This window comes from Mytilus trossulus, unplaced genomic scaffold (assembly GCF_036588685.1).
Source record: "Mytilus trossulus isolate FHL-02 unplaced genomic scaffold, PNRI_Mtr1.1.1.hap1 h1tg000158l__unscaffolded, whole genome shotgun sequence".
Classification (NCBI taxonomy): domain Eukaryota; kingdom Metazoa; phylum Mollusca; class Bivalvia; order Mytilida; family Mytilidae; genus Mytilus; species Mytilus trossulus.
This window is the reverse complement of record NW_026963304.1, coordinates 2,590,792-2,608,166: the sequence shown is the minus strand read 5'-3', so window position 1 is coordinate 2,608,166 and position 17,375 is coordinate 2,590,792. Positions and strand designations below refer to the sequence as shown.

At 32.2% G+C, this 17,375-nt stretch overlaps 2 protein-coding genes across 2 annotated transcripts in view; both read right to left on the bottom strand.

Moving 5' to 3' along the window:
- LOC134700530 (uncharacterized) overlaps window positions 1-17,375 on the bottom strand; it is a 356,413-nt gene that overhangs the window by 222,941 nt on the left and 116,097 nt on the right. The gene's annotated exons all lie outside the window — the stretch shown is intronic.
- The window catches only part of LOC134700538 (uncharacterized), a 53,327-nt gene continuing 46,245 nt past the window's right edge, over window positions 10,294-17,375 (bottom strand). The window contains exons 4-5 of the mRNA XM_063561921.1: window positions 11,100-11,553; window positions 10,294-10,813 (exon numbers count right to left, since the gene is read on the bottom strand). Of these exons, the coding sequence (XP_063417991.1) occupies window positions 10,776-10,813; window positions 11,100-11,553 (492 nt within the window). The 3' untranslated portion in view covers window positions 10,294-10,775. The remainder of the gene's footprint in view (window positions 10,814-11,099; window positions 11,554-17,375) is intronic.

Genomic DNA, 17,375 nt, shown 5'->3' with positions numbered 1-17,375 from the left:
TAATAGCCATCAATAAAGTAATATAGACAATTTCTCCTATATCTATTCTACAATTTCACCATCAAAAAAGAGATATGGACAATTTCTCCTACATCTTTTCTACACCTTAACCACAATAAAGAGATAAGGACAATTTCTCCTGCATCTTTTCTACACTTTAACCATCGATAAAGAGATATGGACAATTTCTCCTACATCTATTCTTCACCTTAACCATCAATAAAGAGATATGGACAATTTCTCCTACATCTATTCTACACCTTAACAATAAATAATGAGATATGGACAATTTCTCCTACATCTTTTCCACACCTTAACCATCAATAAAGAGATATGGACAATTTCTCCTACATCTTTTCTTCATCTTTAATAATAACCATAAATAAAGAGATATAGACAATTTCTCCTACATCTAGTCTACACTTTAACCATCAATAAAGAGATATGGACAATTTCTCCTACATCTATTCTACACCTTAATAACCATCAATAAAGAGATATGGACAATTTCTCCTACATCTTTTCTACACCTTAATAACCATCAATAAAGAGATATAGACAATTTCTCCTACATCTATTCTTCACTTTAACCATCAATAAAGAGGAATGGACAATTTCTCCTACATCTATTCTACACCTTAATAACCATCAATAAAGAGGTATGGACAATTTCTCCTACATCTAGTCTACACCTTAACCATCAATAAAGAGATATGGACAATTTCTCCTACATCTTTTCTACACCTTAATAACCATCAATAAAGAGATATGGACAATTTCTCCTACATCTATTCTTCATTTTAACCATCAATAAAGAGGTATGGACAATTTCTCCTTCATCCATTCTACACCTTAACCACCAATAAAGAGATATGGACAATTTCTCCTACATCTATTCTACACCTTAATAACCACCAATAAAGAGGTATGGACAATTTCTCCTACATCTATTCTACACCTTAACCACCAATAAAGAGATATGGACAATTTCTCCTACATCTATTCTATACCTTAATAACCACCAATAAAGAGGTATGGACAATTTCTCCTACATCTATTCTACACCTTAATAACCATCAATAAAGAGGTATGGACAATTTCTCCTACATCTAGTCTACACCTTAACCATCAATAAAGAGATATGGACAATTTCTCCTACATCTTTTCTACACCTTAATAACCATCAATAAAGAGATATGGACAATTTCTCCTACATCTATTCTTCATTTTAACCATCAATAAAGAGGTATGGACAATTTCTCCTTCATCCATTCTACACCTTAACCACCAATAAAGAGATATGGACAATTTCTCCTACATCTATTCTACACCTTAATAACCACCAATAAAGAGGTATGGACAATTTCTCCTACATCTATTCTACACCTTAACCACCAATAAAGAGATATGGACAATTTCTCCTACATCTATTCTATACCTTAATAACCACCAATAAAGAGGTATGGACAATTTTCCTACATCCATTCTATACCTTAATAACCACCAATAAAGAGATATGGACAATTTCTCCTACATCTATTCTATACCTTAATAACCACCAATAAAGAGGTATTGACAATTTCTCCTACATCTATTCTACACCTTAATAACCACCAATAAAGAGGTATGGACAATTTCTCCTACATCCATTCTATACCTTAATAACCACCAATAAAGAAATATGGACAATTTCTCCTACATCTATTCTACACCTTAATAACCATCAATAAAGAGGTATGGACAATTTCTCCTACATCTTTTCTACACCTTAACCATCAATAAAGAGATATAGACAATTTCTCCTACATCTATTCTACACCTTAACCATTAATAAAGAGATATGGACAATTTCTCCTACATCTATTCTATACCTTAATAACCACCAATAAAGAGGTATGGACAATTTCTCCTACATCTATTCTACACCTTAACCATCAATAAAGAGATATGGACAATTTCTCCTACATCTATTCTACACCTTAACCATCAATAAAGAGATATGGACAATTTCTCCTACATCTATTCTATACCTTAATAACCACCAATAAAGAGGTATGGACAATTTCTCCTACATCTATTCTATACCTTAATAACCACCAATAAAGAGGTATGGACAATTTCTCCTACATCTATTCTACACCTTAACCATCAATAAAGAGATATGGACAATTTCTCCTAAATCTATTCTACACCTTAACCATCAATAAAGAGATATGGACAATTTCTCCTACATCTATTCTATACCTTAATAACCACCAATAAAGAGGTATGGACAATTTCTCCTACATCTATTCTACACCTTAACCATCAATAAAGAGATATGGACAATTTCTCCTACATCTATTCTACACCTCAACCATCAATAAAGAGATATAGACAATTTCTCCTACATCTATTCTACACCTTAACCATTAATAAAGAGATATGGACAATTTATCCTACATCTATTCTACACCTTAACCATCAATAAAGAGATATAGACAATTTCTCCTACATCTATTCTACACCTTAACCATTAATAAAGAGATATGGACAATTTCTCCTACATCTATTCTACACCTTAATAACTATCAATAAAGAGGTATGGACAATTTCTTTAACATCTATTCTACACCTTAACCATCAATAAAGAGATATAGACAATTTCTCCTACATCTATTCTACACCTTAATAACCATCAATAAAGAGGTATGGACAATTTCTCTTTCATCCATTCTACACCTTAACCATCAATAAAGAGATATGGACAATTTCTCCTACATCTATTCTACACCTTAATAACCATCAATAAAGAGATATGGACAATTTCTCCTACATCTTTTCTACACCTTAATAACCATCAATAAAGAGATATAGACAATTTCTCCTACATCTATTCTTCACTTTAACCATCAATAAAGAGGAATGGACAATTTCTCCTACATCTATTCTACACCTTAATAACCATCAATAAAGAGGTATGGACAATTTCTCCTACATCTAGTCTACACCTTAACCATCAATAAAGAGATATGGACAATTTCTCCTACATCTTTTCTACACCTTAATAACCATCAATAAAGAGATATGGACAATTTCTCCTACATCTATTCTTCATTTTAACCATCAATAAAGAGGTATGGACAATTTCTCCTTCATCCATTCTACACCTTAACCACCAATAAAGAGGTATGGACAATTTCTCCTACATCTATTCTACACCTTAATAACCACCAATAAAGAGGTATGGACAATTTCTCCTACATCTATTCTACACCTTAACCACCAATAAAGAGATATGGACAATTTCTCCTACATCTATTCTATACCTTAATAACCACCAATAAAGAGGTATGGACAATTTCTCCTACATCCATTCTATACCTTAATAACCACCAATAAAGAGATATGGACAATTTCTCCTACATCTATTCTATACCTTAATAACCACCAATAAAGAGGTATTGACAATTTCTCCTACATCTATTCTACACCTTAATAACCACCAATAAAGAGGTATGGACAATTTCTCCTACATCCATTCTATACCTTAATAACCACCAATAAAGAGATATGGACAATTTCTCCTACATCTATTCTACACCTTAATAACCATCAATAAAGAGGTATGGACAATTTCTCCTACATCTTTTCTACACCTTAACCATCAATAAAGAGATATAGACAATTTCTCCTACATCTATTCTACACCTTAACCATTAATAAAGAGATATGGACAATTTCTCCTACATCTATTCTATACCTTAATAACCACCAATAAAGAGGTATGGACAATTTCTCCTACATCTATTCTACACCTTAACCATCAATAAAGAGATATGGACAATTTCTCCTACATCTATTCTACACCTTAACCATCAATAAAGAGATATGGACAATTTCTCCTACATCTATTCTATACCTTAATAACCACCAATAAAGAGGTATGGACAATTTCTCCTACATCTATTCTATACCTTAATAACCACCAATAAAGAGGTATGGACAATTTCTCCTACATCTATTCTACACCTTAACCATCAATAAAGAGATATGGACAATTTCTCCTACATCTATTCTACACCTTAACCATCAATAAAGAGATATGGACAATTTCTCCTACATCTATTCTATACCTTAATAACCACCAATAAAGAGGTATGGACAATTTCTCCTACATCTATTCTACACCTTAACCATCAATAAAGAGATATGGACAATTTCTCCTACATCTATTCTACACCTCAACCATCAATAAAGAGATATAGACAATTTCTCCTACATCTATTCTACACCTTAACCATTAATAAAGAGATATGGACAATTTCTCCTACATCTATTCTACACCTTAACCATCAATAAAGAGATATAGACAATTTCTCCTACATCTATTCTACACCTTAACCATTAATAAAGAGATATGGACAATTTCTCCTACATCTATTCTACACCTTAATAACCATCAATAAAGAGGTATGGACAATTTCTTTTACATCTATTCTACACCTTAACCATCAATAAAGAGATATAGACAATTTCTCCTACATCTATTCTACACCTTAATAACCATCAATAAAGAGGTATGGACAATTTCTCCTTCATCCATTCTACACCTTAACCATCAATAAAGAGATATGGACAATTTCTCCTACATCTATTCTTCACTTTAACCATCAATAAAGAGGTATGGACAGTTTCTCCTACATCTATTCTACACCTTAATAACCATCAATAAAGAGGTATGGACAATTTCTCCTACATCTATTCTACACCTTAACCATCAATAAAGAGATATGGCCAATTTCTCCTAAATCTATTCTACAACTAAACCATCAATAAAGAGATATGGATAATTTCTCCTACATCTATTCTACACCTTAATAACCATCAATAAAGAGATATGGACAATTTCTCCTACATCTATTCTACACCTTAATAACCATCAATAAAGAGGTATGGACAATTTCTCCTACATCTATTCTACACCTTAATAACCATCAATAAAGAGGTATGGACAATTTCTCCTACATCTATTCTACACCTTAACCATCAATAAAGAGATATGGCCAATTTCTCCTAAATCTATTCTACACCTAAACCATCAATAAAGAGATATGGACAATTTCTCCTACATCTATTCTACACCTTAATAACCATCAATAAAGAGATATGGACAATTTCTCCTACATCTATTCTACACCTTAATAACCACCAATAAAGAGGTATGGACAATTTCTCCTACATCTATTCTACACCTTAATAACCATCAATAAAGAGGTATGGACAATTTCTCCTTCATCTATTCTACACCTTAACCATCAATAAAGAGATATGGACAATTTCTCCTACATCTATTCTACACCTTAATAACAATCAATAAAGAGGTATGGACAATTTCTCCTTCATCCATTCTACACCTTAACCATCAATAAAGAGATATAGACAATTTCTCCTACATCTATTCTACACCTTAACCATTAATAAAGAGATATGGACAATTTCTCCTACATCTATTCTATACCTTAATAACCACCAATAAAGAGGTATGGACAATTTCTCCTACATCTATTCTACACCTTAACCATCAATAAAGAGATATGGACAATTTCTCCTACATCTATTCTACACCTTAACCATCAATAAAGAGATATGGACAATTTCTCCTACATCTATTCTATACCTTAATAACCACCAATAAAGAGGTATGGACAATTTCTCCTACATCTATTCTATACCTTAATAACCACCAATAAAGAGGTATGGACAATTTCTCCTACATCTATTCTACACCTTAACCATCAATAAAGAGATATGGACAATTTCTCCTACATCTATTCTACACCTTAACCATCAATAAAGAGATATGGACAATTTCTCCTACATCTATTCTATACCTTAATAACCACCAATAAAGAGGTATGGACAATTTCTCCTACATCTATTCTACACCTTAACCATCAATAAAGAGATATGGACAATTTCTCCTACATCTATTCTACACCTCAACCATCAATAAAGAGATATAGACAATTTCTCCTACATCTATTCTACACCTTAACCATTAATAAAGAGATATGGACAATTTCTCCTACATCTATTCTACACCTTAACCATCAATAAAGAGATATAGACAATTTCTCCTACATCTATTCTACACCTTAACCATTAATAAAGAGATATGGACAATTTCTCCTACATCTATTCTACACCTTAATAACCATCAATAAAGAGGTATGGACAATTTCTTTTACATCTATTCTACACCTTAACCATCAATAAAGAGATATAGACAATTTCTCCTACATCTATTCTACACCTTAATAACCATCAATAAAGAGGTATGGACAATTTCTCCTTCATCCATTCTACACCTTAACCATCAATAAAGAGATATGGACAATTTCTCCTACATCTATTCTTCACTTTAACCATCAATAAAGAGGTATGGACAGTTTCTCCTACATCTATTCTACACCTTAATAACCATCAATAAAGAGGTATGGACAATTTCTCCTACATCTATTCTACACCTTAACCATCAATAAAGAGATATGGCCAATTTCTCCTAAATCTATTCTACAACTAAACCATCAATAAAGAGATATGGATAATTTCTCCTACATCTATTCTACACCTTAATAACCATCAATAAAGAGATATGGACAATTTCTCCTACATCTATTCTACACCTTAATAACCATCAATAAAGAGGTATGGACAATTTCTCCTACATCTATTCTACACCTTAATAACCATCAATAAAGAGGTATGGACAATTTCTCCTACATCTATTCTACACCTTAACCATCAATAAAGAGATATGGCCAATTTCTCCTAAATCTATTCTACACCTAAACCATCAATAAAGAGATATGGACAATTTCTCCTACATCTATTCTACACCTTAATAACCATCAATAAAGAGATATGGACAATTTCTCCTACATCTATTCTACACCTTAATAACCACCAATAAAGAGGTATGGACAATTTCTCCTACATCTATTCTACACCTTAATAACCATCAATAAAGAGGTATGGACAATTTCTCCTTCATCTATTCTACACCTTAACCATCAATAAAGAGATATGGACAATTTCTCCTACATCTATTCTACACCTTAATAACAATCAATAAAGAGGTATGGACAATTTCTCCTTCATCCATTCTACACCTTAACCATCAATAAAGAGATATAGACAATTTCTCCTACATCTTTTCCACACCTTAACCATCAATAAAGAGATATGGACAATTTCTCCTACATCTATTCTACACCTTAATAACCACCAATAAAGAGGTATGGACAATTTCTCCTACATCCATTCTATACCTTAATAACCACCAATAAAGAGATATGGACAATTTCTCCTACATCTATTCTTTACCTTAATAACCACCAATAAAGAGGTATGGACAATTTCTCCTAAATCTATTCTACACCTTAATAACCATCAATAAAGAGGTATGGACAATTTCTCCTACATCTATTCTACACCTTAACCATCAATAAAGAGGTATGGACAATTTCTCCTACATCTATTCTTCACTTTAACCATCAATAAAGAGATATGGAAAATTTCTCCTACATCTATTCTACACCTTAACAACCATCAATAAAGAGATATTGACAATTTCTCCTACATCTATTCTACACCTTAACCATCAATAAAGAGATATGGACAATTTCTCCTACATCTATTCTACACCTTAATAACCATCAATAAAGAGATATGGACAATTTCTCCTACATCTATTCTACACCTTAACCATTAATAAAGAGATATAGACAATTTCTTCTACATCTATTCTACACCTTAACCATCAATAAAGAGGTATGGACAATTTCTCCTACATCTATTCTTCACTTTAACCATCAATAAAGAGGTTTGGACAATTTCTCCTACATCTTTTCTACACCTTAATAACCATCAATAAAGAGATATGGACAATTTCTCCTACATCTTTTCTACACCTTTACCATCAATAAAGAGATATAGACAATTTCTCCTTCATCTATTCTACACCTTAATAACCATCAATAAAGAGATATAGACAATTTCTCCTTCATCTATTCTACACCTTAATAACCATCAATAAAGAGATATAGACAATTTCTCCTTCATCTATTCTACACATTAAACATCCATAAAGAGATATGGACAATTTCTCCTACATCTATTCTTCACCTTAACCATCAATAAAGAGATATGGACAATTTCTCCTACATCTATTCTTCACCTTAACCATCAATAAAGAGATATGGCCAATTTCTCCTACATCTTTTCTTCATCTTTAATAATAACCATCAATAAAGAGATATGGACAATTTCTCCTACATCTAGTCTACACCTCAACCATCAATAAAGAGATATGGACAATTTCTCCTTCATCTATTCTACACATTAAACATCCGTAAAGAGTTATGGACAATTTCTCCTACATCTTTTCTTCACCTTAACCATCAGTAAAGAGATATGGACAATTTCTCCTACATCTATTCTTCACCTTAACCATCAATAAAGAGATATGGACAATTTCTCCTACATCTATTCTACACCTTAACAATAAATAAAGAGATATGGACAATTTCTCCTACATCTTTTCCACACCTTAACCATCAATAAAGAGATATGGACAATTTCTCCTACATCAATACTACACCTTAACCATCAATAAAGAGATATGGACAATTTCTTCTTCATCTATTCTACACCTTAACCATCAATAAAGTGATATGGACAATTTCTCCTACATCTATTCTTCACCTTAACCATCAATAAAGAGATATGGACAATTTCTCCTACATCTATTCTACACCTTAACAATAAATAAAGAGATATGGACAATTTCTCCTACATCTTTTCCACACCTTAACCATCAATAAAGAGATATGGACAATTTCTCCTACATCTATTCTACACCTTAACCACCAATAAAGAGATATGGACAATTTCTCCTTCGCTATTCAACAAATGAATCATTTTTAAAAGGGTTCTGAAATGACGTCAACAGTATCACAGCTAAAAGACATTCGGAATGAAAACAATATATTAAACTATTTAATGATTCTAAATTCTTAAGTCATAAGTTTATTGATTTTCTTTCACGATGAGTTTCGATGGAAAATTTTACCAAAAAATATTTAAAATGTTGCGTTGTCAATTAAACTGTCGACAATATCGGTGTTACACGCTGACAAACAGCTCAATAATATATGATATTCGTACAATTATATAAGTATGATAATTGAACAAAGCAGTTGTGATAAAGTATTTAGAATCATTAAGATTCTAATTCTGGTTAAGGAATCCGAGGTATACAAGTTTGATCTAGATTTTCTGATTAAGTGTTACCGAATAAAGCGTGTCTGTAGTTGTACAAGATCTATCAAATATCCAATACAACCGGTTTCTATTGTCTGTTTAACAAACAATAATTAACCAATAAATCTTACGATGTGAGTTCCCTTCTCTTTAGAAAAAAAACACCATCCTGTTTGATTTTTTATCTCTAGAAATCAAATGAAAAGTAGACTCTAAAGAACCTGTGTTAATAGCCTTGATCTATGTGCGTTTTAAATGACGGTCGCTTTCTCTCATTCTAGACTAGGATATAATTCTTAATTAAAATTGTTTTTGTTGAACTTGTATTGCTGATATTTTTTTCTGTTTACAGCTTCTCTGTATTCACTAGTTTTTGTCCCCTACTAAACAATGCCCAAATCAAAACGATCATAAAGAGTCAATTAACGTTTCTGTTATGTTGAATTGTTTGTTTAGCATGTCTTACTCATAGTTTTGTTGATGAATGACAGGCGCCAGTAGCTCACCTGGCTTCGTAGGCCCACATAACATCCAGTGGCAAATATTTGATGCATCTTCAGGACAAGAACAAGTTAACAAATAGAAGAACTTAATGAAGGGAAGAAAATTGAATTGCCACTGGAAAACAATTGTTTATTTGATTGTGGCAGACATTTTGCCTATCAACAGGCCAAGTCCTGTACCTTTGGTTACCTAAACAGTTGTTGCAAAAGAGATACGGAAGATACCAAAGGGAAATTTGTTGTGCATTCGATTGATGTGTTTTATTATATGATTTCGTTTTGAATTATTTTCCTCGGAGTTCAGTATTTTTGTGATTTTATTTTTAAATTCATCAGTCGAAGACAAACTGACAACGCCATGGTAACAAAAGAATACCAAAAAGACAAACACCAGTCTACGTAACACAATATAGAAAACTAAAATGGATATATGCATTACGTGTTTACTGCATGTAATGAGACACTATAAATAATACTATATTGGTTCACTTTTTCGACTGTGGTTCAATATTTCATCTAGACCATTACTTTCTATAACTTAACGAATAGACACATGGTCCACTATTGTATATTAACCATTACTCTCTTGAACTCTATAAATGGAGTAGGATTCACAATTTCATTTTTATATATTTCTTTTATAACCTTATTAAAAGACAGTTTAATTCGCAGTTTCATCTTAGCTATTATCAATCCCTGAGCTCTATAAATATGCTGTTGGTTGACTTTTTCATCTTGACCATTATATCCTTAACTTAATGATTAAACAGTTTGGTTGACTTTTTCAGTCCGGGTCATTCTTTCTATCAAGAGACAGTGTAAGACGGACTATAATTTGTCGGAATACATCTCAATATAAGATAAAAATTGATCGGTCTACTGCCAATAAGTTGGTATGTTGTGTATTTCTAATAAAGTGTCTAAATAACTATTTACAATACAATTCCTGCAGATGACCATATTTCTCTATTGTGTTGGAGTAATTTCAACTTCAATCTCCATTCCTGAAATGAAAACAAAATAAATTACAACTGCACAATAAATGTAAGTTACCGTTTTAAATTCTACTCCAAAAAAAAAAAGATTTACAGAGATACCCATTTTTTTGAACCAGTAGAAAAAAGGTATAGTGAAACACTTTTCTAGAAACAAAACTTTCTCTAAATACTTTTGTATGTATACGCTCATACTTTTGAAAAGAAAGTATGGATAAAATCATAACAAACTTTGTGCACGTATTTTGTTTTTACAAAGGCTATTAAGAATTTCAACAGTGTAAACCATACTTACCTAACATTTCATTTCCGATTGATTGAACTTCCTCAGCAGAAGGAGTTTTAGCCAAAATTGCATTTAGGCGATCAGTATAAAGCCTTGCTGGTTTGTTAAGTTGATCAAACCTTTTTAAAAGATCTCTCAATATGTTACACAACTCATTAAAACGTGTATCCCCAAGTTCAGCTTCCGTTGAGTGTTGTAGATCATTTCTTGTAAGTCTCATACGCTCAATATCATCTCCAATAGCTATGTTTGTAACCTGAATTTTCTGCCATTTTCCTCCCCATCCATTAGATGGAGCATGTTTTTTTAGTTTAAAGTGCTCCTGGTACAAGTATGAAATATCACAGTCGCTCCTTGGACGTATATTTGGTATATCTTGTTTTAATAGGTCATATGAAGCATCAGTAAGAATATTCAACACAATTATTCCCATCTTTGTAAAATTGATCTGCTCTATGGTAAACTGAAAACAAAAGTGCACACACTGAAATGTCTTGCCTTCTTAATTAATTATTGATATTGTGTTGATAGTTCTAAATATAAAGCTTTATTACAACTGTCACATGAACTTAACATTAACTCAGAAAACTAAACATTGAGCAATGAACCATGAAAATGAGGTCAAGGTCAGATGAACCATGCCAGACAGGCATGCACAGCTAACAATTCTTCTATACAAAAAGAGAGTTGACCTTTTGCTTATAGTTTAAGAAATACAGACCAAAAACCAAAAACTTAACACTTAGCAATGAACCGTGAAAATGAGGTCAAGGTCAAATAAAACCTGCGCGACTGACGTATAGATCATAAAATATTTTCATACACCAAATATAGTTGACCTATTGCATATAGTATTAGAAAAAAAGACCAAAACTCAAAAACTTAACTTTGACCACTGAACCATGAAAATGAGGTCAAGGTCAAATGACACCTGCCAGCTAGACATGTACACCTTACAATCATTCCATACACCAAATATAGTAGACCTATTGCATGAAGTATAAGAAAAACAGACCAAAACACAAAAACTTAACTTTGACCATTGAACCATGAAAATGAGGTCAAGGCCAGATGACACCTGCCAGTTGGACATGTACGCCTTAGTCCTTCCATACACCGAATATACCAGACCTATTTCTTATGGACTTGACCACCAAAACTTAACCTTGTTCACTGATCCATGAAATGAGTTCAAGGTCAAGTGAAAACTGTCTGACGGGCATGAGGAACTTGCAAGGTAAGCACACACCAAATATAGTTATCCTATTACTCATAATAAGAGAAAATTTAACATAACAAAAAATCTTAACTTTTTTTTCAAGTAGTCACTGAACCATGAAATTGAGGTCAAGGACATTGGAAAAGTCACTGACGGAAACTTCGTAGCATGAGGCATCCATATACAAAGTATGAAGCATCCAGGTCTTCCACCTTCTAAAATATAAAGTTTTTTTTAAAGAAGTTAGCTAACGCTGCCGTAGCCGCTGCCAGATCACTATATCCCTATGTCGAGCTTTCTGCGGGCTCAACAAAAATTAAAAGTATAAAATTGAAATATAAAATATGAAAAGGCAAAGATATTATAAGAAAATGTATTTCCTAACATTACGCTCTTCAAACGCTTCGAAAATATTGTATGTTTGGTGATTGACAATAGCATGATTTGTTTAGGCTGCTCCCATCATACTCCCATATCCTATGTTTTTTAATGAGTCTTGCCAGTGGACTTCATGTCAATCAGAGTAAATGACGTCATTGAAAATCATTAGTATGACAAAAGAATTGTGACATCGAAAACGGATGAGAAAATGTATGAAAGTGAGAGTTATCAAATCATAAATACCATCGTGATAAACCAAAGAATTTGATGAGAGCTGGTTTTCTTTTAAACTGACAGAATGATTTTGCTAATGAATTTTAAAAAATGAAAAAGATGTGTTTTTCAACAAACAATCGGCAAATCAGTAGCGTTTGCAAACGGAGTGCTTATTTTTTAAATGATACAATATTTCAGGGTTTGTATTTCCTATCATAATTTTCTTGATAGAAGGTTGCTGCTCAAATAAAATATGAAACCAAGAGTTCCTAGTTGTAAAGTTGCAATCATCCCTTCGTAAATTTTCTGTACGGCATCACGAGTTAGTTAACCGTTATGGAATATCCGTTCAACAGATAATAGCGAATATGTTACAAATGTCCTACAATCCTTCCACTTTTTCCCTAAATGTAACCTACCAAATTATACTTTATCCCGGGTGTGTACTAACATGATTAACATGAGGGGTGCTACATGTGGAGCAATATCTGCTTACCCTTCAGAAGAACTGGAGATCATCCCCAGCTTTTGATGATCTTAGTTTTGCCTTGTCGTTAGTTTTTATGTTGTGTTTTTCTACTTATGAGTTTGAATGTCTCTTTGGTATCTTTCAAGTGGAGGTCCTCAAAAAGTACATAAATCAATCGTTTATGATTACTTCTTTTTTTTCAATAATTAGACTTTTAAAATTCATCATGTTAAAGATATCGTTTTTTTTTCAAAAGGCTGAAATTACATTTTATTATCAATATTTATCCTTTCGAAGATGATTTCTTATTTTCAAAGGCTTTTTGTATTTTATAATAAATATCTTAACTAGTATTAAACATGTTAAATTGTACGAAGTAGTTAATAATACTTTCATAAAAGTTTTGCAAATGTATTAATTTGGAATACAGGTAAAATTCGGTAAAATTAATCATTACCCGGCCCATTGTAATAAACACAAACAATATTTTGATCTCATCATTATCTTGATTTAATAGTCAAATTGTTTAAGAGCTATCTTTTTTTCGGAAGAAAAAAATTAAACAAGAGATTCAAATGAATGAAGAGTTAATTGTACGTGTTTATCTTTACTTCAAATTTATTTTCTTAAACTTTACAGTTTCAACTAAATAAAATTAAGAATGGAAATGGGGAATGTGTCAAAGAGACAACAACCGAAGGCCACCAATGGCTCTTCAATGCAGCGAGAAACTCCCGCACCAAGAGGCGTGCTTAAGCTGGCCCCTAAACAAAAAAGTGTTCAGTGATAATGGGCGTCATACTAAACTTCGAAATATACACAAGAAACTAAAATTAAAAATCATACTGTTTGTTTGTTAGAACTGTACTTTTTGCGATGATATTGTGTGTTTGTGTTAAACTTGTATTTTTTTCTATGCACTTGTTTGATTGTGTTAAAATTGTATTATTTGCTATGATAATGTGTGTTCTTGTCTTTCATTTTTGTTAATGTGCTTTTTCTGTATATATTTGTGTGTTTCTTGGTCACATATAACGTGGCTCTTTACTTCCCGTCATTGTGTCATTGTGTTATTGTTCTATGATTATTAAGGTCTTTCCTCTCCGTGAGGAAAGACCTTATTGTTTTTCTAATGTTTTTTTTTCTTTTTTTTCTTCCAGCATTTGTTTGGCTCGCCCTCCTACCGCTTCTATTGGAGTTATCAATACCAAAATTAAACCATCAATAGACCTCAACATGAACTTTTACCAGATGAACTTTTGTAGGATTTCACCTTCCCCTTAAGAAGTTATCTCCCTTTTGTTGATTTTTTTCAACATGGTCCCCCCAAAATGTGTTAAAAGATATCACGACTTTATTTGGACAAAAGGTAGATCTCATCATAATGTATTACCATATGAGGCTGCATAGGATTTCATCATCTACTTTGAGAGTTATATCCCCTTGAATCAATTTCTTTTATTTGCATTTTTTTCAAAAAGTATTAGAGATAGAATTTAATTGAAAATGACAGCATGTATTAGAACAGATGGCAATGTTTATAAACATAAACAATTTATTTGTTATTAACCCTTATAAGGAGTTATTTCCCTTTAGAAATTAAAAATATATTTTCAAAAATTTATATTCGAGAACCGGAAGTCATAGAGACTTGTAACCTTCACCAATAATCTTAAATTCATATGACCTTTAATATGCACCCAAGGTCAAAGGTCACCGAGTGCAAACAAAAATTACGCTGCAATTTCAAGCTTACATATTAGGAAAACGATAAGACTTTGCTGCATACATACAGCGTATGAAATGTTCTTCTCGACAAGCTCTACATTTTATACAATAAGCCCAAAAATGTCCGACCGTCTGTTCAAAAGTTACAACGGGATGATTCTTAAAAGTATAGTATTGTGTGAATATCTTTTTAAAGGTAACAGATATCAACCTACTATAAACTGCAAAGATGATCAGTAGTTCGAGACCTTCAATTTGAGGTCAATGTCAGGTCATGATGAAATTTCACCTTGACCTTCACAGTATACTATGACCTTGACCTTGTGATAGTTGAAAGGTTAAGTGGTCCTGAGTTGAATGGTGCTAGTCCCATGTTTCTACGACTTCCGGTTCTTAAGTTTAGTATTGCATCATATATTTGATGATAAATTGTGACCTTTATGAACTTTGAAATTGTCCCAATTCTTTTTCTATAATGTTGTTGTTCAACTGTATATCGTTTATCATTTAACATATTTGAAATATCTATAGTCCTTTTAGAGATAATGCAGTTTGAAGTTTTGCGAGCGGAGGCATGTATTTCTGAATCATCAAGAGTTTACCACTTAAAATGTCTTAGAAATTGAAGAGGTTGACATAGTTATATGTTTGACCAAATACCAAAAACATTCCATGGAAAAAAACACCAAAAAATCAATTTGAAATTTTCAAGTTTTGCATTGACTTTTTAAGTTTCATAACTTCTATTTATATAGTTGATATTGCATCATTATTTGTACTTTGTCAAATGGGGTCATCTGATATATCAAATTGAAGGTCTCAATAAACTCTACTTAAAAATGAAAATTTTAAACCTCCTTTTCATCCCAGGGGGACGGGTGGGGTCATTTAGTGCAAACATTCAAATTTCTCAGATGGTAAGGTTGTTGCATATCAAATGAAAGAACATAAAGCGTACATTTCAAAATTCAAATTGACGTCTCCAAAAAATTGGTTGGATGGGGTCATTGAGTGCAAAAAATAAATTTTCTTTTAAGGTAGGGTTGTTGTATATCAAATGAAAGGTCATGATGTGTACATTTGATATATCAAATTCCCGACCTCCAAAAATTAGTTGGATAGGGTTATTAAGTGCAAAAATCAAACTTTTTAGAACATGGTGTTGTCGCATATCAAAAGAAAGCTCATCTACTCTGTTCCAAGTATCATAATTCCGATCTCAAAAATGTAGGCGGATGAGGTCATTAAGTGTAAAAAGCGAAAAGTTTCAGAAGGTATGCTGTCTTATATCAAACGAAAGGTCGTACAAATTACAATACGAAAACATCACTTTTACAGGAAAGACCTTTCAATTGTTTTACAAACAATTGAGATACTAGTTTCTGTATTGTCTTTCGTACTTTGCTAATGTGCTTTGAATGTGTGCCTGTTTGTGTTTCTTTCTTGCATGTGACGAGGCTCTGTACTTGTGCATCCTGTCATTGTGTCATGGTAAATGTTTGTTTATATATCTGTTTGTTTTTATAGTGATTAAGATAATAACACAACGGCTGTACCCCTGTTTTTGACATGTTTACCTATTATGTCTGTTTCTTTTGTTCACACATCGTTGTCAATATAATGGAATTTTATACGACTTTCATACACGTGAGAGGTTTTGCTAGCTATAAAACCAGGTTTAAGCCACTATTTCTAAATAACATTTTACGGAACGGAAACGGAAACAGAAAGAATTAACATCTTTCTTCTTTTTTATTTTATCTACATAGACATGTTTTTTTGTTTTTTTTTTATAGTTTACAAAAAAACAACAACAGAGGGATACATTTAAAATAAAAGATGTTAATGCAAAAAGTACTGAAATAATAAGCAGGGACTGGTGAGATTGACTATGGTTTTGAAATATTTGATAAGGTCATGCGTACGTCGTTCATGCGATTCAGTCAATAGTCTGTTCGGCTTTTCGTATTTAAAAAAAATGTTGGAAAATGTCAATAAGATAGTCACCGAAAAAAAATAATCTACAAACGGCATAAACAGATGGACATTAGCCTCGATTCTATAGATAGTAGGTTGTGAATTAAATTTTGAGGGAAATGCTTTTTGTCGTTTTTTCTTTTATTTCTTTTTTAATTGCCTTGGATCAATATTAGTGAAGTGGTGTACTAGTCAGGAATCTGATGTACAGTAGTTGTCGTTTGTTTATGTAATATATACGTGTTTCTCGTTTCTCGTTTTGTTTATATAGATTAGACCGTTGGTTATCCCGTTT